General features: G+C 36.7%; 1 protein-coding gene across 3 annotated transcripts; it reads right to left on the bottom strand.

The window, feature by feature from the left end:
* Positions 1–110: 110 nt before the first annotated feature.
* On the bottom strand, positions 111–23844 carry LOC105052007 (exocyst complex component SEC5A). Of its 3 annotated transcripts, XR_012134333.1 has the most exons (22): positions 23331–23844; positions 21712–21860; positions 20987–21084; positions 19146–19340; positions 18902–19029; positions 18629–18787; positions 15457–15561; positions 14928–15002; positions 14673–14810; positions 14090–14272; positions 12546–12701; positions 11115–11241; positions 10821–11031; positions 9145–9260; positions 8806–9043; positions 5714–5807; positions 3704–3781; positions 3518–3574; positions 2353–2502; positions 1792–2007; positions 670–878; positions 428–566 (listed from the first exon to the last, which is right to left on the bottom strand). XR_012134333.1 is itself a non-coding variant. In XM_073243465.1 (21 exons), the coding sequence occupies exons 1-21, from the start codon at positions 23736–23738 to the stop codon at positions 351–353; spliced, it is 3297 nt and encodes a 1098-aa protein (XP_073099566.1). In that variant the 5' UTR covers positions 23739–23842; the 3' UTR covers positions 111–350. The 3 variants fall into 3 exon arrangements, 2 of the variants coding, with proteins under 2 accessions (XP_073099566.1, XP_073099567.1); XM_073243465.1 differs by lacking the exon at positions 670–878 and having other exon boundaries at positions 111–566; positions 23331–23842; XM_073243466.1 differs by lacking the exons at positions 670–878; positions 8806–9043; positions 9145–9260 and having other exon boundaries at positions 111–566; positions 23331–23843.
* Between the last annotated feature and the right edge of the window lie 1914 nt (positions 23845–25758).

Here is a 25758-nt window from a genome sequence, read left to right as displayed (position 1 = left end):
TGAGATTTGTGGCCACCAGTGGCTTCATCTCGTGCTCTCATATATGAATGGGCCCACCAGTCTTTCTGAAATTATCCAAAAACACCATTAGCATTCATCATATTCCAAAATTTGTCTTCACAAGAATATTCTATATTCAAATCAATATATTTCTACATTGTAAAAATATACAGGAAGGCTCACCAGAACGTCTCAACTCACAAGGAAAAAATCTACAAAAACCCAGACAACAGCCCAAAAATTTACCAATATACAGGATAAGAAAATCATCAGTAACAATAACTCATCTTGAAACCACAAAAAAATGAGAGGACAAATGAACAACAGATAGCAACTTTTCTTCCCATCACTCATCTGCGTCTATGAGAAACTGCTGATGAATTTACTGTTTGCTGCCTCCTGTATTTTGGAGAAGCAGTGGGACCTTGGAAGGAAGAATAAGCAGGTTTTGTGGCTCCTGAGGCAAAGCTCGGTTGAAGCAAAGATTCCATGAAGCATGCTACATTCAAACGAGTCCTCTCTAGCTCCCCTTCGAGAAGTTCGGTACTATATTGTTGTGCAAGCGCCTGAAAAACATTATGGAATATTTATACCAAGGTAAATAGAAACATTCAAAGTACCACAACATCCATGAAGCAGCACTATATTATGATGCTTAAAAATTCTCACTTCTACATATGGATGTGCAGGACTGTGAGTTCTGTTGCAGCAAGACAGAAACTCAAATGATTTCGGCTGCAAATGAATCCGAGCTGCTCATAAGCAGCTCAGCCTTGGGTCACCGAAAGCTTGTTTGCGCTCAGCTCAGCTAGGAAATGAGCCTAGCTCAAACACACTCAGAAATCGACTCATAACCAAGTTGAGCCTGAACACCTTTTCTGTGAAAAAACAATGGAAAAAGCTCAGCTTGGGTCAAAGCTTGGCCAAGCCCAGCTTGAGCAGATCGTGTGAAGCTTGGCTTGAGCTATTGGCTGGAGCAGCTATTAATATACCAAGAGGAGACCAAGCAGCCTGATACTTGGCTTGGCTCATTTGCACCATTAAGCATATTCAAACCACAACACACAAATATAACAAAATTCTGTATCTATTACCAATCCTACCTAAGCAGATTCACTTGATACTGATACCAATAGTGCATAACACAGATTATATACAATACAACAGTAGCAACTGTTTCAGTAATTAAATCCAAATGAGGATGATTCCCCTCATAAAACCATCTCATGAGCAATGTTATTCTCACAATAACCTTCTTTTTTTTATTAAAAAAAAAAAAGAATTCTCCAGAGTCGTCACACGAAAAGCAGTGGAATGCATGCTGCCTCTTGATTTTTATGCTCAAAATTAACTACCAAAGATATCATAGCATCAAAAGCTTAAGTATTCTCTACATAGGGACAGGCCTGGCATGTAAGGCACGAATAGTTTTCAAGAACCATAGGCAAAAAATGACGCTTACTTGGTGCAAATAATGAAACCCCTCGAATACTTAATGGTTGCAAATAGTAGATAAATTATGGACTACCAGAGTAATCTTGAAAAGTAACAATTTTCTTTTTTTCTTTTTTTTAACAGAGTTACAATTAGTTTCTTCCCTATATTTTTTTTATTAATAATTTTCTTGTAATTAGCCCTCAAACAAGGATCTAAAGAATCAACTGTCAACTCTCACAGTTTTTCAAATGGAATATATCAGCAGGATTCCACATCAGGCATCCTAGGTAGCATAAAAACAACAATACAGTTAAAAATTTTTAAGTTGATTAAAAGGGTAAAGAATAATCTTACAATCAAATCATCTGGAGGCACCATAGGTCCTTGTTGCCGATCATCTGCCATGGCATCTTCACTTCCACGAGTTGGTCGGCGGTGGTGCCCTGGATTCTCAGAAGACTCATTTGCACTCTCGCAAGCCTTTTCTAGTAACAATCCCTGTAAGGACTTCAATGCTTCTGTTGCATCCGGTGAGAAATATGTGTGCAGAACAGTTTCAAAATATTCAAGCTGCAGGTACAGAGAAATCATTTTTAAAAAAATTCCAAACAATCCCTGTACTCATGTGGCTGGTCACCCATGACAGCTCTAGAAGCATAAAATACTAATACAGTTAACCCAATAAGCAAACAATTCTACGGTACCCAGTTACAGTCCCGGCGATCCAGAGTACTGGGAGGGGTGAACTGGGGACAGCCCTACCCTTTGGCCCTTTTTTTGCACAAAAGTGCAAAAAGGCTGCCCTGGGAACATACGCCATTGCGCCTGTCAACCCAAGCCTTTTACCATGGCACCGAGCAATGACCCCCCAATAAGCAAAAAACAACAAAGAAAAACATATATTTGCACACTCACCTCAAGCACAAGCTGACAGAAGCCATTTGCATCCAATGACTTCAGATCCTTAGTTTTGTTTTCATGGAAAAGGCTGAGAAATGTGTCAATTAAGCCCTCCACCAAAATACCCAATGTCTTCTCCAACAATGGCCTAGCACCAGAAAATACCTGCAACAAGCAATATCATTATTAGACTCATCCGGCTAACAGAAAACTAGATTAATCAGCCACCAATTCACTAACAACTCCAGATTCCTTTGGTGGAAGCCTTTGACTATGTAGGACAAAAAGAAACACCAATCTCAGGATATCAGGCTGTTACAATTTGATGAGTTCAGAAACCACTGAAATCCATGCATCATATATCCAGTAGTAATGACCATGTCCATTAAGACAAATTATACTACCACCAACAAAACTCTGAAAGAGTTGCTCCACCTTACATGTATATTTTAAGCAAGACTTTGCAGTCCTAGTCTTTGTCTAGACATACCTACAAATGCATGAAGGCATCGGAGTTTTCCAATCAGCAGTTAACTAGGATGAAAATGTTTAAAGAAATCTCATAACCCCATAAGGTTCCTTGAAAAATTCATAGTAGAAGCCAAAAAATTTCTGCACATCTTTTAAAGTTCTGCAACAACAGCAATCGGTTGCCAGCAGGATGGAACCCAGTATAGGAAGCAAACAAGAAGTGAAAGCAGATAAAATTTACCGGCCCAGAAATAAAAGATGATCCTAGGGCAGAGAATGCAACAAGCATAACTTTTTAACAAATGTCTTGCTAGTTACTCCATGCTTATAATTCTCTAGCATTGTCATCATTGCGTTAAACCTTAGGATGCTTCTAGAATGCATCCTAATTGTTTTTATGCAAAATAAACTCCATCCTCCCAAACATACTCTCTTTAGATGGAGACTATAAGCACCATAACACTTGCAATAAAAGACAGGCTATGAAGGAATGATCCTGCAGACATGTAGATTTAGACGCAGAACAATGTTTTACACTTCATCAGAGCAAAACCTATGCATTTAACAGAATCAGTATTTTAGACATCCATTTATTTTTTTTTCCCATTTTAATCACCGGAGTTCTATCGTTTATATTATTTATTAAAAGCAAAAAATAATGAAAACACATGGAGAGTATATCATGCGTGATAGGCACATTATGCGACACCTCTGCATGCACAGACACAAGGATGTGCAGTAACTCGACCGTTGCATCTCGAATACCCTGCAAGAGAGACAACTCATAAGAAACCTGAAGGAAAATAAGCTTTTCTTCATAGTAGATGTTCATATCAAAAGCCAAATGATATGAATAAACTTGCTATCATACTTTCCTCATTTTTTTTTTTTTTACCTTCACGGTAGGTGCTGCTCCCCATTGAACCCCAGAATCCAGCAGATAGTTTAAAGCAGCAGTTCTAATCAAATTTGACTGACAGATACACAGAAAAAAATTGAATTAGACATAATTGTGTAAAACTAACAAGATAAACCTCCAATATATCTGGAAACTACATAAATATGGATTTCATTAACATATATACATACAATACACACATATACATATATGTATATTACATATGTACATGTGGAGAGAGAGGGTTTCTCCATGCAGTTTCGTACTAACTACGAAAGTCTTTGGAAGACAAGGAGACTAGCAAGCAGTTGTAAATTTTACTTCCCACATGAAGTGAAGAGGCATCAAACAGATTTCCAGATCATTAAACTTACATCAGGGAAATTGCTCAACATTGAAGAGTTCTGGATTCTAACTCTGAAAATCATACCAGATCCTTTAAGAAAAAATTGTCACAGATCGTTTAAGACAAAATTGTCACAGGCTGCCAACTACACACCTAGGGGACTAAATGCTCTCCCTCGAAATTTATACTCAATCAAGTTCATAGCATTCAGAGCAAAGTGTACAAGGCAAAAAAAAAAAAAAGGGCTTCGAATCAATAACTGTAGAAAGAATTCAATATAGTCAAAAAAAAAAAAATAGTACAAGAATGGTTTTCATTTAGGACCAAGAATTATTTAAAGGATTGATTTCATGTTTTAAAGTTTTTCCCAAACTGCAAAACCACAAAACAAAATCAGGATGTTTCAGTTTCCACAGAACTGATCTAAAACTTAGTTTTCTGCTTATGGAACCAAAATTAAGTCCATCCAAAAATTATCTATGCTAACATTTTACCCTTTTTATTTATCTAAATCTTTGAGAGCATTTTCTCTAAACTAAACTCAGATTTTACAATGTTGAATATATTCAGAAGCATGCAACGAGATAGAAAAGTTTATCCTGACATTATTTTAGCTTCCATAGAATGAATGTTGTAAGCATTTGGATTATCATATGTTACACCACAATCAAACAATGATAATTTGTTATTAGTTCAGTTCGAAACCATTGAACAATAAATCCGAAGTTCCCAAAACTGCATTGTGTACTATAAAAGGAAGTCTCTATTATTTTCTCAACTTCTTCTACTTTATTTTCTGATTATTCTTCTAATTCTCGATGACATTTTTTGATACTATTGAATCAAAACGATTGAAATCAAAATTCATTTGATTTGATCAAAACTAAAATCAAAACCAGGTTTTAAGCCTTGATTGATTTTGACAGCCTTCTTGTGAAAAAATAAAAAAAAAATCAACAGGTTCTTAATTACAATCTTCAGGGAAATTTTTGCCATCACACGCAATTGTTGCATCACAAAAATGGACAACAAGATAGAATATTCTAGCAACAGAGACCAAAACAAAGTGTTCAATTGCTACGACCAAAAAAAATTTAAAGCTTGATTTTTCAATTAGCTAGTATATCTCCTTCATGATATTACATTTTGAAAACAATATTCAAATGTGCCATTCATGTAAATCCATTAATTAATTTAGGCCTTGTTTGGATGCTAGAAGATCTTATCAACCAATAAGATAAGATCTTCTAGCAGGGCATCATCATTGAAATTACGATAGCAAAGGGTAACAGAAGGTAATTGGGAGACCAGAGGAGTAACTAATCCCTGTTTTCCCAGCAATCCCTGTTTTCCCAGCACTAGATAAAATCACCTCATACAAGTGATGAGTTATCCAAAAAAAAAAAACAAGGGTTAGCAAAGTGGCAGCCTGGAACTCCTTCTGCCATAGTTTCAGTTATGTTTTAGAAAGAGAGAGGCACCATTAGAAGATCTTTACCAGACTGCTGAGTTCTTCTAATGTCCAAAGAGGCCCTTGGATAATTCTTTTAAAATAACAGAAGAATGCATCTTTATGCCATCATCAAGGTATGTGACAAATTAGGCAAAGAATAATCAATTCTAACATAACACTCCAAAAGAGGATGGATTTTGCACTATACCTTTGCAAATGTATACTGTTCAAGGATCTTCTCTTCAAGCGCCGAAAATGATGTTACTAGGTCTCGTGTATCAGCATATAGCTCATCCTTATCCCTAAATAACAACTGTCAGAATAGCTATAAAACATATACAAAGAATAAGTCTATGATAACCGACAGGTTCATTAACAAAGAAATAATCAAGTTGAAGTTAATTATATTCAGTGTTCTGGCCTATGATATTGTTGACCAAACTACATAAGGAGGTAAATTTGTATGTCAAACCAAATCTAAAACAAAGTATTACTACATTTTTTTTTGAGTTATAGTTCATGCTCTACAAAATAGATGTGATATGACTCATCTTAAGTTTCAATGGATCGGAGTGTGCAACTTTCTCTTAATTGTCTCTCGCTCCGTGTGTACAGACTAAGTGTGTGCATAAACACACAAATCTTGATCCTCTAACACCATTCAAACCTTATCCTGACTGCATCTACCTTACTTTTTGATTATACATATCAAACTAACGAAATTGGTTTACAGCAGTAAAAATAATTAAATCACGAGATGGTAACTTATTCTTTAATTTCATTTTGTCTATAGCTCCCTGCCACTTCGACATATTGACAGTGAAAACAGTCTTTTATAATCCTCTCTCATGCCCAAATTTGTTAAGGCAGCCATGCAGGCTCTAGGCTCCAAGGAATCAAGACCCTTGATGAGTTTGTACTGTTCTAGATGAGAGAGAAGCAGGGGAAGGAAGAAAAAGAGAAAAGGGAATAAATTGAGAAGAAAAGAGAAGAAGTAAAATGTAAAGAGAGGCAAATTAAGGAAGATAGCATATCATAAATGAGAAAGAAGAGAAAACAAAACATTTCATTTTCACTCAATAGGATTTCTATGTAAAAAATATCAGATCTTGGTGAGCTAGGAGACATCCAGACATTTCCTCAACACAAGGATCTAGAAGTTAGCAGGCATTTTGGTATATTGCAAATTCTAAAATAACTATGAAAGCTATCTTTATTTGAAGTTTTCTAAGTCATTTAAACTGAATAGGTATTTAAGCTGTGTTTGGCTTGGGACTAATGCAGAATAGACCTTATTCCTACCAAGCAGGCTTGTAAAAGAGAAGGAATGCTTAATCTGTCAAATCTGTTTATTCCTGGAATAACTATTCTAATAGGGTCGGAATAGCATTTTTCTCTTTCCCCATGTGTTACATGAAAAAGGATACCCTCAGCTCTAAAGTTATTCCAACTAGAATCAAGAAAATTAAGCAAATAAAAACATAAAGGACCACTCCAAAAGAAATAACTATCTTTATCCTACTTTCTCTTATTCTTGATCCAAGCACAACCTAAAAGACCTGCTTTAGGTACAGATAAGGTTACGAAAGTTTGAAAATCATTAGAATTGTCTCCTGAAGGTAATTTTGATTAGTTCAGTAATTTAGTCTTCATTTTATCATTTCTTAGGAAAGGATTTTAAAGTGTCCTTGTTCAAAGTTTTGGACCTACAGTGGATTGCAAATAGAGCTTGACCGGAGTCCAAAAAAGAATATTTCCTTCTGTGCTGGTTGAGCTATTTGAAATTATAATTCAGAAGCTAAACTATTCTAAATATATTGCAAAAAGTACAACTTTCTCTCATCAGCAAAGAGTCTCTTTGGTAAGTCCAGTAACCTTTTATCCTGATGTCCTCAAGCAAGCCTTCAAAAGATAAGAAGACGATTTTTATGAGTAACCAAGAGAAACTCTCTAGCAACCGGTCATCTCTACCTAAATGCAGGATTGCATCTATTGCGGCCAATCCCCTCGTCGCCTGGTCGCCGGGAAGCGAGCGCCTGCAAAAGAAATCCACACTGACCGGAGATGCCTCCGGCGGGGACCCTCCGATGGTCAAGTCAGAGAGAAGACTAGGCAACAATAGAAAAAAAATCAGGAGAACTCAGCGAGAGAGAGAGAGAGGGAGAGAGTCCAAGGGTTTCGAAAGAACCTCCTCCAGCACTGTTGCCTTTCCTGTTTTATAGTAGGGCACGGCGTGGTCCTGTCATTAATGACGCAGACAATTAGAGAGTTGTCAAATCGCCGGAGACTGTCGGAGTCGTCGTGGGGCTGTCAAATCACCAGAGTTGACCCATGTCCAGGGTGGGACGATGTCTCAGGACGGCTACGCCGCATGCCTTTGTCAGGACGGCGGCCCTCAGCAATCGTACGGTGTTTGAGGGAGCCGACCGACCATACGTCGGCATTTGATCGTGGGATGTCAGGTGAAGACCCAGCGACACCGTCGGCTGGATCGGCACATCGCGGGGATCGGACATCGGCAACCACCCCCGCCCGACATTGAGTCGGTAGAGTCGAGCTCCGTCGTTCGGCTAGTCGAGAACAGAATGGACCCGCCCGACCGACATATCCTCGGTCGGACAGTGTCGATAGTCATCGATTGGTGCGGTCGGTGAAGTCGGGCGCCGGTCAGACAGGCCCGAGGGTGAGTCGGCGTGAAAGGGGTCGGTCGGTATATCCCAACAGCATCTTTCTATGAGACTTTGACCTCAAGCATACTAATAGTGGAGACTTAGTGGTTTGCCAAAATTTCAGCATACCATGGAGCATATAAACAATTTAGCTAATTTGAGAGATGAATTAATTATTCCGTATTTGACTTTAAATTACCGAAACTAAGGAAATCCAGAGAGATTAGCAAAGGAGAGTTGAAATTTTGATTCCAAAGTGTCCTGGATATAGGTGAAGACTGGATGTGGGGAATGATCAGGTGACTCGGGAAAACTCTAATAGAAGCAGTAACAAATATATACCAGCTTGTTCCCTTGTGAGAAATTAAAAACACTTATATTTCAAGGGTTTGGCCCTCGACAGTGCAAATATCCACCAGCTTTTTCCTAGTAAGAAGCAGATTTGGCATGCTCTGAGTTTGAATTCTGATTCATGATTAAGAACATTCATGACCATGGTTGAAGGTACTTTCCACCCCAAACTTATGATTTAAGCTATGGAAAGATTCCCAAAAGAAATGTCTAGGGAGGAAGAAAACAGTCATATGGATCTCAAATGATGAGGAGAAAGGGATTAACATTAATAACATACCTATATTGCAGCCATATGTGCTTGTACTTGTCATACAAGCAATGTGAAAGCTCATCTTTGCAATAACCGATGTTACTCAGAACTATTAATAGCTTATTGTGGGAATCAGCAGCACCACCACCAACATGAATACAGGATGACTTTCTGCCAAGACCATCTACATATACATTTTGCAAGTGATTGTTTTCTTTGTTTGATTTGCTCTGTGAGATTTCACCGCCAATTTGTTCAAGATAACCTGAGTCACTCGCACAGATTGAAAATGATACTTATGGTGATAATTAATTAACTCATGTAAACAACAAGTTATTTAACTATTGCATTCAATATTAAGCATACCAGCAAAATCCAGGAAACAATTGAGAAATGCAAGTCTAACTGATTCTTGAATTTCTTGAACTTGTTCTAAAATGTCATCTGACTTGGTTGCTTCACTCCTTAGATACTGAATCATACTGAACAGGAAGAAAGTTGAAACAACATCAATCTAGAGGCACTAAATACTGTAACTTATATTATTAAAAGAATGCTGTTCTGCCCTTAGTTTAGATGAATAGAACAACAGTCTTCTCTCCCAAGAAGTGACATGGCAGTTTCATATAATCAAAATAGTAATCAAATAAATTTGTTAAATCTTCAAAAAAAAAAAAAATCTAGATATGTTAAATGAAATCATCAACTGTATCAGAACAGAATAAAGAAGAAAATAATTTTCAGAGTTACAAGGAACACTAGTACTATCTAAGTGGGGGAAAAATCCTAGAAGATAATTTTTTTAACTAAACAATCATTCACCCATGAAACTAATACCTGATGTTTAATTTACATCACGATAAGAATGACCAATTTGCACATATTTATCACCACAACCCATCATGCCAAGAAGACAAGGAACCAAAACTAGTACAACAATGGAAAGTTATCAGCAGCCAAAAAAGCAGAAAGGCCAATAAAATGTCAGTATGGCACACAGAATTCTTTAACTTGAAATGATACTGGGACATATTAGATTAAGTCATAAACTTCAACCTCAAGGTGATACAAAAAGTTCATTGTCCTTACAAGAAAAACACATCCTGCAGCTTATTATATAGCTAGGAACAGAGTATGTATGTTAGGCCATGAACACATAGATGCGTAAGAGTATGTATGTTAGGACCTATGGTGGTTAATATTACAATGATATTGTGGTTATGATTTTTTCAGCATAACATAAGTGCCTTGCTGGTGATGTTTATAAGCAACCAGTTGCAGGATATATATATATATATATATATATATATGCCATCCATACTCCATTGAGTAAATCACAATAATGGTGCATGTGTAAATGCACCACCAATCAAAATAAATAAAGGATGTACTTGCAAAGAAATCATCAACAGAAGTGGGGTGAACCAAGCTCAAAGTCAACCCAGAACATAGAAAAACAAAGACAGGATCACTGGTTTCCGAAAATAGTTGGATATGCATCAATAGCTTCCAAAAATAATCAAAGAATTTACATAAAAGAGTAAACCAGTTCTAGAATCTATACGATCTCCAAATCCCATGATCTAATGCTCACAAAAAAGAGGACTCATATACCAGAGTAACAAATAATATAGATGCAGAAAGATAATGAAATACAACCCCAAATATGCGCAAAGTAATATCTCTTGCATGAGAGAAGCACCAACTTACGGAGCATTACATGCACTCCACCTCCTCCTCTGGATGCTTGCTCTATTCTACCTCTAATACCATCATTCATAGATCGTATATATGGGTTTCTACCTCAATAAACCACGAGAAAACTACCAGTTTAGCTGATGGGTTTCTACCTTAAAAAGCTAAGAAAAATCTACTACAACAGGTAATTAAGAGGAAGGCTTTGTGTAAGTTTCTGCAGAAATAAAGTGCAAGAGACCCATGAATATGAATAACAGGAAAGCACAACAAAAATATAGAATTACAAATTGATGAAAAAATTCATACACAATCAGCAAAATCCATTACAAGAAGCAACAACTTACACATCAATTCGGTCCATAGCTGACATTGTCATTGCTTGAAATGCCAAGGGCAAGCAAGATATTGCATATGGAGATTTATTTCTTTCCAGAGTAGATAAAGGAACCCATATTTCATCTTTGGCCATCTCCTTGGTTGTTGCCCGCATCCATGAACAGAGCCTTAGTACATAAATCTTCGTGATTTCAAAATGAAGGGCACGCAAAGTTTTAACTGGTATAATGATGAAAATGCTCTAAGATTATAGCCTGTCTTACATTATGACTAACAGCTTTTAAGAAAAGAATATTTAATACCAGCAGTTGGAGAAGAAGACTCTTTCCCCTCAAGAGCCTGGCATGTTTTAGCTATTTCCCTTATAGCATCACTCATGAATGGGCAAAGGATGTTTGATTCTTCAAAATCACGAAATGTATTGAGGACCTGTCATCAAAACATGAACTTATCTACCTTTCCATACCTACTAACAATGCTACAGGAATAAAAATAGATTGTATAATAATTGCACTCCAAGCATAAAGCAAGCTCCAGTAGATATCTAGTGTACAAAACAATCATGTCAGAAAGGCAGTAATTTGACTAGTGATAACGCAAAGGGAAAGTGAATGAATAATTTGAAGGGCAGATACAAAGCCTATGCATAATAACAACAAATAACGTGTGTCCTAACTATGCAGCTGTAATGCAAGTTACAATTACAATTTACATGGAATTATCTACTTGAAGCACCACAATCCACATCAGAGCATGCAAAATCAATGTTGCCGAGAAACAGGTACATGTCAGAATTTTGACATGCAGATGCAATACTGGATTCCAGAAAGCTTGTGAAATAAGATACAAGCTGTTTGAAAATATTAACTAAAAGGTTCTATTTTCTATGCATGTTAGTATCCAAATCCACAGCAGCATGGCTTTTGTCCCTAATCTTCGATTGTATACCGTCCCATACCAAGTATACCGTACCATACTAATACCGAACCAAGACTCAATATGGGAGACATACCAAGTCTAGGTATGCCGAATGACCTCCATACCAGGCATACTAATACTATATCAGTATGGTACCAGTACCAAAATTGCAAACCTTGATTGCAAGTAATTGCATTTTGAAGTTATTAGGATCCAATTACCTGTCACCACTTTATAAGCAGCATTTATAGCTTTTTTAAGCATGCCAATTTTAGACACCTCCTACTCCCATTTACTACTAGACATAGGGCTAACCATTTCCAAGCCACTTCCTAATGCAGCAACATGTCAGAACTCCCTCTTCTTGCTACTTCTCTCAAACATAACCAAATTCAATTCACATTATGCTTTGATCATTATTCCACAAGCATCTTAGAATCCCTGTTCTCCATTCTTTTGCCAACACAGTGAATATACTCTCTTGATGCTGTAACCGCTGGTTCGGCATAGAAGACAAGATTTTGTTCCAAAAGTTTGGTAGAAGAATTGCTCCCAATTACACTACTACAGAAGTCTTGATGCATGAGCCAAACAATACAAAACATTCTAGAATGGCTGGGAGGATAAATAAATGCATGACATCTAGGGCTATGAAATCAATCTGAGAAGTGATGGCACGATGAAGTATTTGTTTGTTTTCCAAACAAAAAATGAACAACTAGAAGAAAGAATAAAAAAGGAACAAATTGAGAAAGGTAAGTCAAAAATAGGGTTTGTTAACTAATTCACAAGAACATTGTGAGAAGTTATTATACCTTAACCTCAAATGCAGATATAGTACCATGAACCATAGCAGCAACTTCTTCAAGAGAATGACTCGAGTATTTCACCTCACCAACTTTATCCTCACTCCTATTTGCAGCAGGTTTAACATTTGTCTCAGAATCAAGAAGTGTATTGCCAGCAGTGACCTGCAAAAAAGGAAAAGAAGCATATCTAAGAGTAGACAAAATTCTTCCTGGACATAAATCAAAGCATTCTTTCTCAGTATACAGCTTTTCACACTCCTTCACCATTATGAACCTCATGCTATGCCTGCATACCGTATTAATTCTGCAGGCGGCAATTGAAGAAAAAACTCGTAAATAACCTTGTCCAAACCAACTCTCAGATTAATATAGTAAAGAAATTGACATCAGAATTCCTATAAACCTCCCATAATTATATTCTTATCCTAATTCTGCAACTTTTTTACTTCCTAACTATAAAACACAAGGTGGCACATGAACAACATAACTAGACCCGTCCATCCATGTCATAGGCTGGCATATATTAAAAGTCATATGCTCTGGGCCAGCATGCCAATGGTCAAAATTTTAGTCACACAAAGAGGAACTTGTGTAAATATAGATGGTATGAAGCATCTACCTTACCATCATGGCTACAAAGCCTGATAAAGATCAACAAAGATTAGATCTTTTCTTTAATCAACATATCGTACTCTTTACCATACCATTCAATAAAAGTCGGTATTATATGTGATAGATTTGAAATATTCTGCATATTTTACTTTGACATTTCATTTTTCTATAGGATAACGCCTATATGTAAAACATGAAAGGAAACATTCCTTATGCAGTTCACATAAAGATGAGTAATAAGACCTGAGGCCTGGGCAACAGTGATGCTCACATTAAGAAGGTCAAATTGTTGCTCATAGTTACCAAGGTACTATAGATGGGTTAGTTGATGATATTGAATGCAGAAATGAATGAAATGGAACTCTTTGTTTTGATTCCTCTTAAAGTTTGCTTCATATATTAGTCAGCATTTTTGGCAAGGAAGTTCGGAACTTTGTGGTCCTACAACAAGAACCCAACTCCTATGGCAAAGATCCTTGATATGTAAAATCTAGCCAGAAGTAGGTACGCCATAAAATAGCACTATGTAGATGATAACAGTTGAATCATCTGCTGCCTAATGAGATTTCATTTGTTTAGGATGTCAAGTAAAATTAGTGAAATCTTCCATCTTGAAGAAAGCAATAGTATAACGGACCAGTTGCCAAGCTGATGCAGACTTTCTAGCAAGGATTCAAATCCTGTGGGATGGGGCCGTCCCACTTTTCCACAGAATGGGAGATACTGCACCCTGACACATAGGATAGTGGGTGTCCCGCCCCCTCCCTTGTCCCATCGCAATACACAAGATAATGGCACACCCCGCCGTGCCACTAGGACCCAAATGCTTGCTTTCCAGGGACATTTCTCAAGCAGACTCATTATATGGTTGTCAAAAATATTAAGCATTTTGTTTTATTAAACCCAAAAGTGTATTGGAGCGTGATTCAAAGCAATACCTTTGCAAACTTTCCACTAAACACAGATAGAGCTAATCTCCAGAATGGCGGCATGTGATGGATAAGTACAGCAGTTAACCTGCAAATATATGTTCCTCTTAAAGCATCCACCTTTTCCCCCACCAGATCTACTGGCTGTGAATCAACTGGAAGAGAGTCACCTATGGACGAATCAACATCTAACTGGACATAACAGAATATAAAAAGGTAGCAGTCAATATACCTAATTGGAAAAACAGGGGAGAAGTAATCAGATTAACATACAGATGGTTACTTTTAATTTAACATTGATCAAAATAATAATACATGATGAAATTAACACAAATGAAGTCTTGAGCATAGCAAAGGTGATTGCACATTTCATGCTTGAAATTAATGTAATTCAACCATGAAACTCAGTTGTACAGATACTAGTGCATGCATAAATAATTCTTTTTCTTTTGTTCCAATGTGGCACTATTTTCCATCTTGATTTTTACCATCTGATTCATTGATTCTTAGGAAATCCTAATAGAAGCAGAAGATCATAAATTGATAGGTAGTGTCAAATACATTAGCAGAGTATTAACATTAAAGCACTTACTGATTTATTAGAGTCATGTTGGAGTTGCCTCCACCTTGCATCAGATTGCACCTTTTCCCAGATCTCATTGTGCAAAATTTTCATCCGTGCCTCATGATCTAAAGTGCACTTTTCAAGCAAACCTCGAATCCTGCGATTCTGACAAAAGAAATGAAATTAAAAACAGTTAGCTAAGTAAATATCAACTAACAAGAAGATGAAACAGCATGAATTTTTTTATGCATGAGTAGTTTCTAAAGAACTATTAGAAAGTACCTGAATATTAAGATAATGCCACAAGGGATCTGAATCAGGCTCCAACTCCAGCAACAGCCTGGCAATGTTCTCAAGCTAGAAGAATCATAGAAGGATAGTTAAATGTAAGACATGTGGGGCCCTCAAAAAATATGCACAAGGAGCATGTGATACCCACCAGAAGTACAAAAGTATTCTAAAGGCAAGCAATCTAAAAGTTTGACATTAATTCATATAGAGGTATAAAACAAATTGTCAAAAAGAAAAATTACAATAGTAAAGGTCATGAACAAGGAAATCTTAGGCCAGGAGAAATAGATGGCCATTTGTCCCATCAATTTCCTCCTTTAAACATTTTCTAATTCTTATAATATATGAAAATATTTTTCCTTTTTTATTAACTAATCCATGTATAACTCAGGTGACTTGCCCTATGCAAAGGCTCAAGCCTAGCCAGCATGGAACTTGTTAAGGCATTAGGTACCATTACATATTTACATTAACTTGTTTATGTTCTGAAAAAAATGAATCTGCATAGGAACAAACTTACATCAGCTAGGTCAAGTTGTGGATCTTCCATTGATTTATAAAGCATAACCCTGAACTCCTGCATCACCTTTTCCACCTCCTCAAGTACACGTTTTAGTATTCCCACCTGCAAGCAAAAATTTCTTGCAACTATGAATGATTGGCTAATAGTGACAAAAAAAAAAAGGACAACCACTAATCTTGCTTCAAGCAAGATGTAAAGTATTCTTCTCCAAGATCATCAAAGAAACATACGATACATATGTATGATACCTTGATTTTACATCATGACGCAGAACCCTTGCTCTATTTTCAAAATTTCAACAATGCAACAGATGAATAGCGGGAAACAGATATATGCCGAAGCTTCTCTCTGGAGGAGGAGGAGTCTAGTGTGGTTTTGGATATGTTTGTGCATGCATCCGGGTGGGCGGGCGGGTGCACAAAGATATGCCAAATGCCAAAGCTTCACTTTAGAGGTATAGACATAGTGCTTTTAAGAATGCATTGTCAGGAAATTCATATCTAGAATCTAGAAAACAACATGATTTCCTAAGAATTTAGCAGCTAGATGGCATGTAGTCCTCAAATCCTCTAGTTATCAAGCAAAATATGATCATAAAGATTGCATTCACCAACTACAATGAACTGTTGTTGAAAGTCAAGAACTATCAAGCCTTGCTGTGTTAAGAGCTTAGTGGGAGTTCATGTGGTTTTCCTTTTGTGTGAGAGGACAAGCAAGGGAGATCAGAAGTACTAAAAAAAAAGAAGACAAAAGCAAATTTGAAAGCATATAGAAGGTGGATTCCTAACTCATTATCATGACCAAAGTTTTGCATCTAGGTACCAGACCTTCTAGTGATACCACATTGGCACAGTGTCAGTACAACCAATAAGGGAGTTGGATTGGTGTAACAAGGCTCGGTATGATCCCGATACTGCATCTTGATTTGGTACCAGTACAATATGGGGTGCTACACACCAATATGGCAAATCATAATCTGGAGATTCTGGACAAATATCACAAAAAAAAAAAAAAAAAAGTAGTTCAGGTTTTATCAGATCATCGGTCTCCAAACCATTCTATTTTCAAATATCAAGGTGTTGAATGTAGCTTTCTAGTTCTAAAATATATGTTGAACCATGTGGTGAAGCTTGAAATATTTGAACATCTAAAATAGAAGGGGTTCATCTGAATGAAAGGATTTATAAGTATCCAAGATTTTCTCATGATAGGATTTATTAAAATTTACATCTCATGGAGCATTTCGAGTCAAATGTCTCACTAAACCAGATATCCTACTTATTTCCAACTATTAAGTTTTGAGCTGATCTCAAACACTCAAATTCAAGACTTTCAGGTTCTTAGTGACCTGCAAAGTTTGCTTGTGGAAAAGTAGGTAAATACAAGATTTCTATCATCTTTCGTCCCCCACCAACCACCCCCCAAAAAAGAAACCAAAGAAAATAAAAAAGAAAAAGATTTCTATTATCTCAAGGCCACAGCTTTTAAATTTTGCACCAGGTTAAAGAGCATTGGAAGTTGCGAAAAGTAAAATGGTGTTAAATAAGCTTGTAGACATTAAGGATTGGGATTTAGGTTACGGTTCTAAAAGTGCACAATAATGTTGACTTATAGGAATTCCACTTGAACTTTCTTTGTGCTTATAAATGTAGTCCTTCAACTTGAGCTTCTACTCTACACAAATTTTAGGAGTTTATTATGCCCACAATAGAACAGTGTGATTATAAGCTGATTCAGCTTCATCTACAGCGAGTAAAGAGACATGATTCAAGATATAATCCACATTACCATGAATACAGTGTCTCGTGTTTAAAACAACCCATAGCTGAAAAAGGAATTCCAGTAACATTTATTGATGGTAACCTTACCAACCCCCTTTTACATTCATTTCTTCTAGGGCTTAGGAGTGAGGATTCAATTCATAGTTAACAAAGTTTCAAACTGCCACAAAATTCCACCAAATTCTCTCTGACATCCCCATTCCTTTCTTTAACATTCATTTATTGCATGTCTAATAATCTATATAACAACCAAAAAGAACTTAACATAGTTATTTATGCTTGTTCATGGCAAACATGTAAACAAAGGATACCTCAAAAGGCAAAACCAGCTATAAGGAACAAAGAACATCCTGACACTATTCTAGAATATTAGATTCACCCTTAAAATGAATAAAGGCACAACATGCAGTGACAAAAAGATAGCCAACACAACTTTAGGACATCCATGGTTTTTTTAAAGGGAAAATTATAAGTACCTCCACCACTTTGATAAATTACTGAAATGGCATAGCTATATTTACATGGAGCCTAAATTATTTATTTAAGTTTCTATTTGCTTTTCTTTCTGAGCTCCTTTCTTCTATTTGCAGTAACATTCAGAAAGTAAAGGGCTCTGTAAAAGAGTTTTGGTTACAATATTGTGGCTACTCCCTCTTATGGAAAAGCATGAAGGTAATCAAAAGGTTATGTGGCAAGAAATGGGAGGAATGAAGTCTGGCCAACATAAGAGAGAAGAAAATTCAAGAAATTCCAAAAAACAAAAAAAAAATGAAGAGCAGTGACGAAATACTATAAGGGGAAAAAAGCAAGGGGCAAGAGCGCATTTAATTCCTACAGCGCCTTTAGCTTCTATAACAGTTAGTCTTTAAGAGCCCTAAGAGTTTTCTTTATTAATTTCTTCTGCCAAGTAATGAGCCCCAAGAGCACTATGACAGATGTAGTTTGGTAATTCCATCCCAAACTTGAAAAGGATAAGGACCCCTTTGGCCTGCCATTATGGTGCAGCAAGAACCTCGCCCCCCCAACCACAACACACACACACAAAAAAAAAAAAGAAAAAAAAAACAACCTGCAACATCTTTTCTTCTTCTTTTTTTTTTCCATTTTTTGGAGCAGGCAGTTTTTTCCTCTTTGCAGTGGACAAGATCTCAGACTGTAGATTAGGACTTTCTCTCGCTCGATCCTTCCATATTACTAAAATAAATCAGACTACAGTTTATACATCTTGTCATCAATAATGATTCAAACCACAAAGTAAAACCAATCTACAGGAGACAAGATTTATCAAGAACTTACACCCAATGATGAAGGTAAGCATAACCAATACAAAAACAGAGCAACTTTACTGTCCAAGTCATTAAAATCATAAGTTGGCAAGGTTAACATACATGAGAAGGAAGCACAATCGACTTTGCTTTCCTGTACTCTCTAACAGCTAAATCATATTCGCCTTTACTAATGCTCCCACGAATTGCACTTGGCAGATTGAATAGTGTGCGGAACCTCTGAAGCATTCCTTGAACTGATTTGATTTTTTCAGCTTGCACCTAAATCATTGTTGAGACAGATGAGAAATCCAAGTTCACTAAATTCATGGAACCATTTATTAACTGCAAAGCTTCACCAATCAAACTTCTAAAACTAAGGATTCAGTTTTCTACCTGCCTCTCAAATAGAGGCTCAAATGCATGATTTGCTACTGCACTGATATTTTGAGTGATTTGGTGCAACCGAGCAGTACCTGCACCTTCCGGATCTTCCTCTATCCGCCCCAGTTTCAACTGGATATCTGCAAAAAACATCAGTAACTTCTTACAGTAGAAGGAACCAGACCTATCGAAACACAACCCACAAATTACCATATGTAAAAAGCAGAATTATACATGAAAATTAATGACTAAATACCATCAATTGTAGTTTTGCAAGAGACAAAGCAATCAAAATTCTCTTTCACTAACTGCTTTTTCTGTTGCGTCCTTCCTTTAAGGTCAGTTTTTAAAGTAAGGGCACCAGATTCTAAATCAGCAGCACTTGTCTCTTGATGAACCCGTGCAAGAAAAACCTTGGGATCAAAATTTGATGAAGAATACATTACTTTTTCTGCAAAAATTGACAGAAACAATGTTAAATAATCAACAGCGGTCAAAATGAAATCGATGTAATAATAAAAGCACAAAATTCTACCATGACTATTTTGTACTTCAAGGACTATCTCCCTTACTATTACAGATACAGAAAACATTGTCATTAACTCTAGCTTGCAATCAAGCCAATATTGCTGCTCCGGCCTTAACATGAGCTAATTTCAAACAATTTAGAAATGGAATAAAGAGTCTATGATGTACCCACCAATCACACAGAATCTCCAACCACGAATAAGCATATACTTGGAGGAAAAAAAATCTAAAGGAAAAAAGTAATGAAAGAACCCAATTCATGTTAGAAGTTAAAATCTTGGGGAACAAACACAAAATTGATTTTCAGTAGTCTGCCATTGCTGTGAACCATATAATGGGTAAAACCCATTAGAATCCCAAATAAAACCTTTGTTATTGTTGCAAATTTCTCCATGCCTCATGTGAGACCCACTTTTAGCACTTGAACTTTCACATCTACTTTTAGCACTAGAACTTTTGACACTTCTTTTAGAGGTTCATGAATGCACTACCCTCTTTGAGTTATACACTCCTCAATGGTTTTGCTCTGCAAACTTGCTCCATGGAAATGCAGGGATTTGGGTGTATATTTCTTAGAAAATGGGGATGAACATACACGTCAAGTCCATCTGCAAATTTCTGATGACTCCATTGCAGTTTTTATTCATTCTACTCGACATTCTGCTAAATTTTGCCCATTCATCAACTCATGTGGTTTCTACCATATATAACCTGCAAGATTTCTCTCATTATCCAACAGCTATATATTTTCATTTTCAAACCATAAGCCAAAGTTCGAAAATCCAAGGTCTGAAGTTGATCAATCTTTCTCATAGACTAGATAAAATACCTGCTAACCATTAATATTCCTAAACAAGAATCTGAAGTAAATGCTCTATGATATCCACCAAATTCATTATTCTCCAAGCCAAACCAGATCTGCCCTCTGCTTATTTTGTCAAGTGTTGACGATCATCTCTTAAAATGCATGGTTATGCATCTTAATCCTTAAGGTATTTGACTGCCAACCAAGAACCTAAAATCCTCGATTGCCGTGTCTCAATAGATTGAGATTCACTAGTAGATATTGGTCATAAAACACTGCTAATGGCTTTCGCTGAGAATATGCAAACACCTAACAACTCCTAATCCAAAAAGCACAAGGAACAACCTCTGACCCAGATATGGATAAAACTATCATAGACAAATCTGGACCATCCTCCTTGTAGCTGAATAGCAAAGGTTACACGGAACAGTAAGATAACTTATTGATGATATGCATTTGACCCCTAGAAGCACCAAAAACCTTCTGGAGTGAAATGCAACATAAGGAATCCACTAAAGCAATCAGCTTATGCAAAAATCTGGTCAATATAGTTCCATAATTTTGCATGAAAACCCACTACAAGTACTATCACCTGGAAACCTGCATATGGATTCACTTTGATCACTAAAAGTATATGTTCAGCAATGTACTTTGCTAATTGAAGGCTACATAAAGTATTGAGAGGTATAGCAACAATTGGACCATGAGAATTTTGCGACTCCATCACTTGTCATAAGAGTCAACTAGAACCAGAAATAGCATACCTCGTGTACTGGGATCCAATGGATCAGACCTCTCTCGAGAAACTGGGGAGCTTATTGAAGCTTCAGTAATTAGCCTCAAAGATTTGTTATCTATTACCCTGCCAGTTCACAACAGAGACTTATTAAGCTTAAGAAAAGAGAACAACAACCTAAAAAGGATAGCAAGTGATTAAGTGGTAGACTCATTTTCATAATTTTAGTTAAAATTTCAAAACAGGTCACATTCAAATTGATCGAAGACTGCCTGAAAAGAAAGAAAGAGGAAATGAATCCTCACTTGCAAAAATCCATAGAGCTTTCCATGGTACAAATACATTAGTACATACATATGTACACATGCATAAACCCATGTATATGTGAATCTCCACTTTGAATATAATCAGTGAAATAATAGCTAAAACTGTATAGCATCAAATTTTAACAGCCCAAAGAAATCATGCAAACCATCACTGATTCACTAATGTGTCAAATAGGCAACCTGGAACAAGATATATCATACGAAAATAGTTGGACAGATATATAAACTGGAACACCACAATTAAACTCTAACAAGAGAAACATTTTAAATTGAAATGCATCCAAAAGCACTTGGGTTCCAGAACTAAGGGGGAAAAGCAATTCAAGACTCAGATGATGAGCCTAAGAAAGCCTGACATAAATACAATTTTTTAATTAAAAATGAACAAAATGATTAGAAATCACAATCGATATACATGGAATGTTACCCTAGTCCCAGTGGATCTAAAACTTCTACTCCTCGAGGTAAGGATTGTAAGTTGGTAAGCGCCTTCCGACCTAGAGCTGTCCCTTTTGGCTCCAAGCTTTGAGCAGGTGCTGCCCTTGTCTCACGCATTTCCCGGACTCTACGAGCAAGCTGAAAAATAAGAAAAAACAAATAAATCATTCATCTTTTACCTTATCAGTAATAAATAAATGCTTCAAACAAGCGGTTATATTGCGAAGCTGCTAGTTTTGCATACATATAGTCACTACTCAGAATGGATCATAAATGATGCAAAGTTTTACATAAAGAACAGCGAAGAACTTGACAGTGTCAATGTACTGAAGGGCCAAACAGGAACTAGCAATAACAACCACTGATTGTCCTTAACGAGTAAGCATCAGTGCCTTATGAGGTTTAAAAATATCAGCATTTATCAATGCACTACCCCAGCCCAAATTGTTAGGTATAGCTTACTAGCAGTAAATACTAGCAAATATACCAGTGAACTTGATCGATGTTTACATTACCTACAAAAAGAACACAGTTTAAATTTTGTGATATTCTTTCACCCAAAGCAGGTCAGCAAATTGTTGGAAAAAGCAGCAGTATTAACTCAGCTAATTACAACAAAAATTAACTCTAAACCTAATTTTAAATAGGAGAACATACCACAATCATGATCACGGTTAATAAGTTAAAGACCAACCATTAAGATTTAAGATGCTACCCAACTACTGCAGAAGCAGCCCTGACAGTGTGTGTATCACATGAAAAACATGGGTTGCACTCACTACCATCTAACCATGCATAAGTTAGTCTTCATTCCTTAAAAAATGCCAGCTGGCCTGTCCATTTTCTTGATAAAATCAGCTAGTTGATCCTTTTATTTCTAAATCACGTCAGCCAGCTTATCCACTTTCTATCAAGACACTAGGAGTCTACGACCCTCTGCATTTCTCAGGCTGTTGAAGGAATGGGAACTAGGATTGATGACGTGGAGAAAAATTATCACATGGCAAAAAAATAAAGAATAGATGCAATAACCATCACCAAGAATGTTACAATCGAAGACAAAATGAAGAAGTTATCCATCGATTGCTTATGCTTCTCCTGGAAAGCAAGAGAATCACAAATTTCTTAACAAAATCCATGACAAACACTCTATGACTGAATACAACTTTAATATAAACAACCATATCTTTTACAAAGCTTCCAAAAATAGCATATATACCTCTTTTAAGTATAGTTCAAATCAAATTCTAATATGCACAAATCTTTTCTCACAGGCAGAACAAGAAATAATCTGAATATTGATGTCATGCGTGACTCCAATTCCTCAGCACAAACTGTACGAACCAAGTCTATCTCAGATTCAAGAAGTAATCAAAAAAACGCAAGAGCATGCATTACAAAGAGATACTGAAAAAAAGGATTTCAAAATCGAGAGATGCAATGGTAGGATGCAATGGTAAGAGCTGCCAACGACTCTTTAGAATTCATCGATCAGAAATTGGAGCGTAAATTACCAACAAATACTAACTACTCCATCTCAAATTCAATAATAGTGAATCCGTCTTAAATTCAAAAGGATCAAGAAATCAAGAACGGAGGCGAGAGTACCTCTGCCTCATCGACCTTCTTCCAGCTCCGCGGCTCGTCCCCCTCCCAATCCCTATCGTCCCTCGACGCCCTCCGCTCCCGATTCCGCTGCATGGGGCCGCGATCCCTGGAGGTATCCTCATCCCCCGAGGAGATACTGAGCAGCTCAACATCAGAGTCGTCGTCGTTGTCCGCGCCGCCTCTGCTCGGCCGGCGCTGGCCCTTGTCGACGGTGGTACCACCTCTGGCGTTAGCATTAGCTTTCCCCTGGCCCTTCTCCATGAAGTGCGGCAGCGGCGGGGGCTGGACGAGGTTGACGACGGGCTTCGAGGTCTTGGACGGTTTCTGATAGCTCAAATCGCGCTCCGCTTGCTCCTTCAGAGCGATCTGGAGGAGCTCGTCCTCGTCGATGTCGCCATCGCTCGACATCGCTCCTTCGTTTCTTCCCTTCGCCTCTCTCTCTCTCTCTCTCTCTGCTTTCCCTCGGCTTCGCCTTCTGCCTTCTGGTTTTGTGTGTCCAGATCCGGCGGTGGATTTCGACAGCGAGGATATGAGAGAGACCAGGATCGGAGCATTCGCCTTTCTTTATACCCGCTGTGCTTCGCCTAGCCGTCGAACCATATCGGCCTATCGGGTTACTGTGTTGAGTGCGGTTTCCTGGCCGGTGACCAGCCTTACCTACCATGAATGAAAAGGACGGTGGATGATGTCTTATAATCACCGGGTGGTGGGTGTGATTGATGCTGCTTTCAAAGAGGTTGTTTGGAAGCGCACCACCGTTGTCCGGCTTTTCTTACTTGTGGGGTAGGATAGTCGACAGTGAGGATTGGATGGAAGAAAAAAAGGATTGGTGGATTTTGCGCTGACGTATGAATTTTGTAGATTTTTTTTATAAATAAGAGGAGGAACTGCTCTATAGGCCGTATGTCAGTGTGATTACGACATAGGAATACCAAATAGTAAGTTGTAAGGGGGCTTTTGGAGGATAGGATGACGACGGGCATGCAGGCGGTGAGCCAGCGATGAAGGACGACATTGATGTTAGTGCAGCGTGTACTGAGGATTTTTCAGTGTCATGAATTGACCCTATCAAATCGAGGAAAATTACTTGTTGGGTATCCTGCCGACCCGTCGGCATGACTCAAAGTAACGACCGTTGTAAAGTATGGGCATGTCCGTTCGCACGCGACTGATTTTTTTTTTTAAATTAAAACAATATTTGATGATCCAGATAAGATCAGGATGATATAATATTATTAATAATTTAAATTTTATTATAATATAATTATTAATAATTTAAAATCATAATATTTGATAGATTATAATTTAATGACTAAAAATTATTGAGTACCTATGATCTATTTGATATTTTATCGGAATTTAAAATTATTGATTATATAATACGAAAACTATCTATAATATATTTTATAAAAATATATTTATTTATTATATATAATATATTATAAATAAAATATTATTATTTTATTAATATATTAATGATTAATAGATTTTATAAAAATATATTTATTAGTCCTATAAATTATTGATCTTATAAAAATATATTAATTATCATTATAAAATTAATAATTTTATTTATATTTATAATATATTATTTATTATATGAATATTTATTTTGATTAGAAAAATAAGATAAATTAAAGTAATATGTTAAATATTTTAATATATAAATATAAAATATGATAAGATATCTTTACTCTAATTTATTTTAATAATTTCGTGCGGGACAAATATATATAGAGAGAGAGAGAGATTGGGATTATATTTATAGAATTCATTGAAATACTTCTAAAGTAAGATGGTTCCAATCTATTGAGAGAAAAAATGACCTCAACAAGTTCTTCCGTGCAGCAATAGGCCACAAGAGATCCAATTGATAGAAGTGAGCTAAGTCTTGTATATTGATTAATCCTAGAATTTCTATTTCCAAATCTAAGGATTTAACAAGATTATTGAAATAAACCCTTGAGAACTTTTAACAAGATATTTGAGCTAACAGGTTGGATCCAAAACAATTATGTAATTCATTTTTATTAACACAATGTTAAAGAAGGGTACTATAAATTAGGACATGATAACTTTTCTTTTTCCAACTAAAATATCTTTAGCATCATTTGGGTGGGGTAAAATCCTATGTTGCTAAGGAAACTACAAATCAAATGACATCGATGATTTTCTTCTAAATAACTAGAATTTAAATGAAAATAGAGAAGCTATTGAAGGATATCATGCACGATAGAGGAGGAAGAGAGAGAGAAAAGGTGGAGGTAGAGCGAGAATCACCATAAAAGCAAGCCAAGTTTCAATCTTACGTCAATCTACCTTGTCCATTACCATCATTAAGCAAGAAATATTGTGGACCACCACAAACTCTGGTCCATATATAAATGAATGCTCAACGTATGAGGCACATTGTCGATGCTTCAATTTC

Source organism: Elaeis guineensis, chromosome 9 (assembly GCF_000442705.2).
Source record: "Elaeis guineensis isolate ETL-2024a chromosome 9, EG11, whole genome shotgun sequence".
Taxonomy (NCBI): Eukaryota; Viridiplantae; Streptophyta; class Magnoliopsida; order Arecales; family Arecaceae; genus Elaeis; species Elaeis guineensis.
Note: the sequence above shows the minus strand (reverse complement) of the source record. Positions and strands in the feature narration are given on the sequence as shown.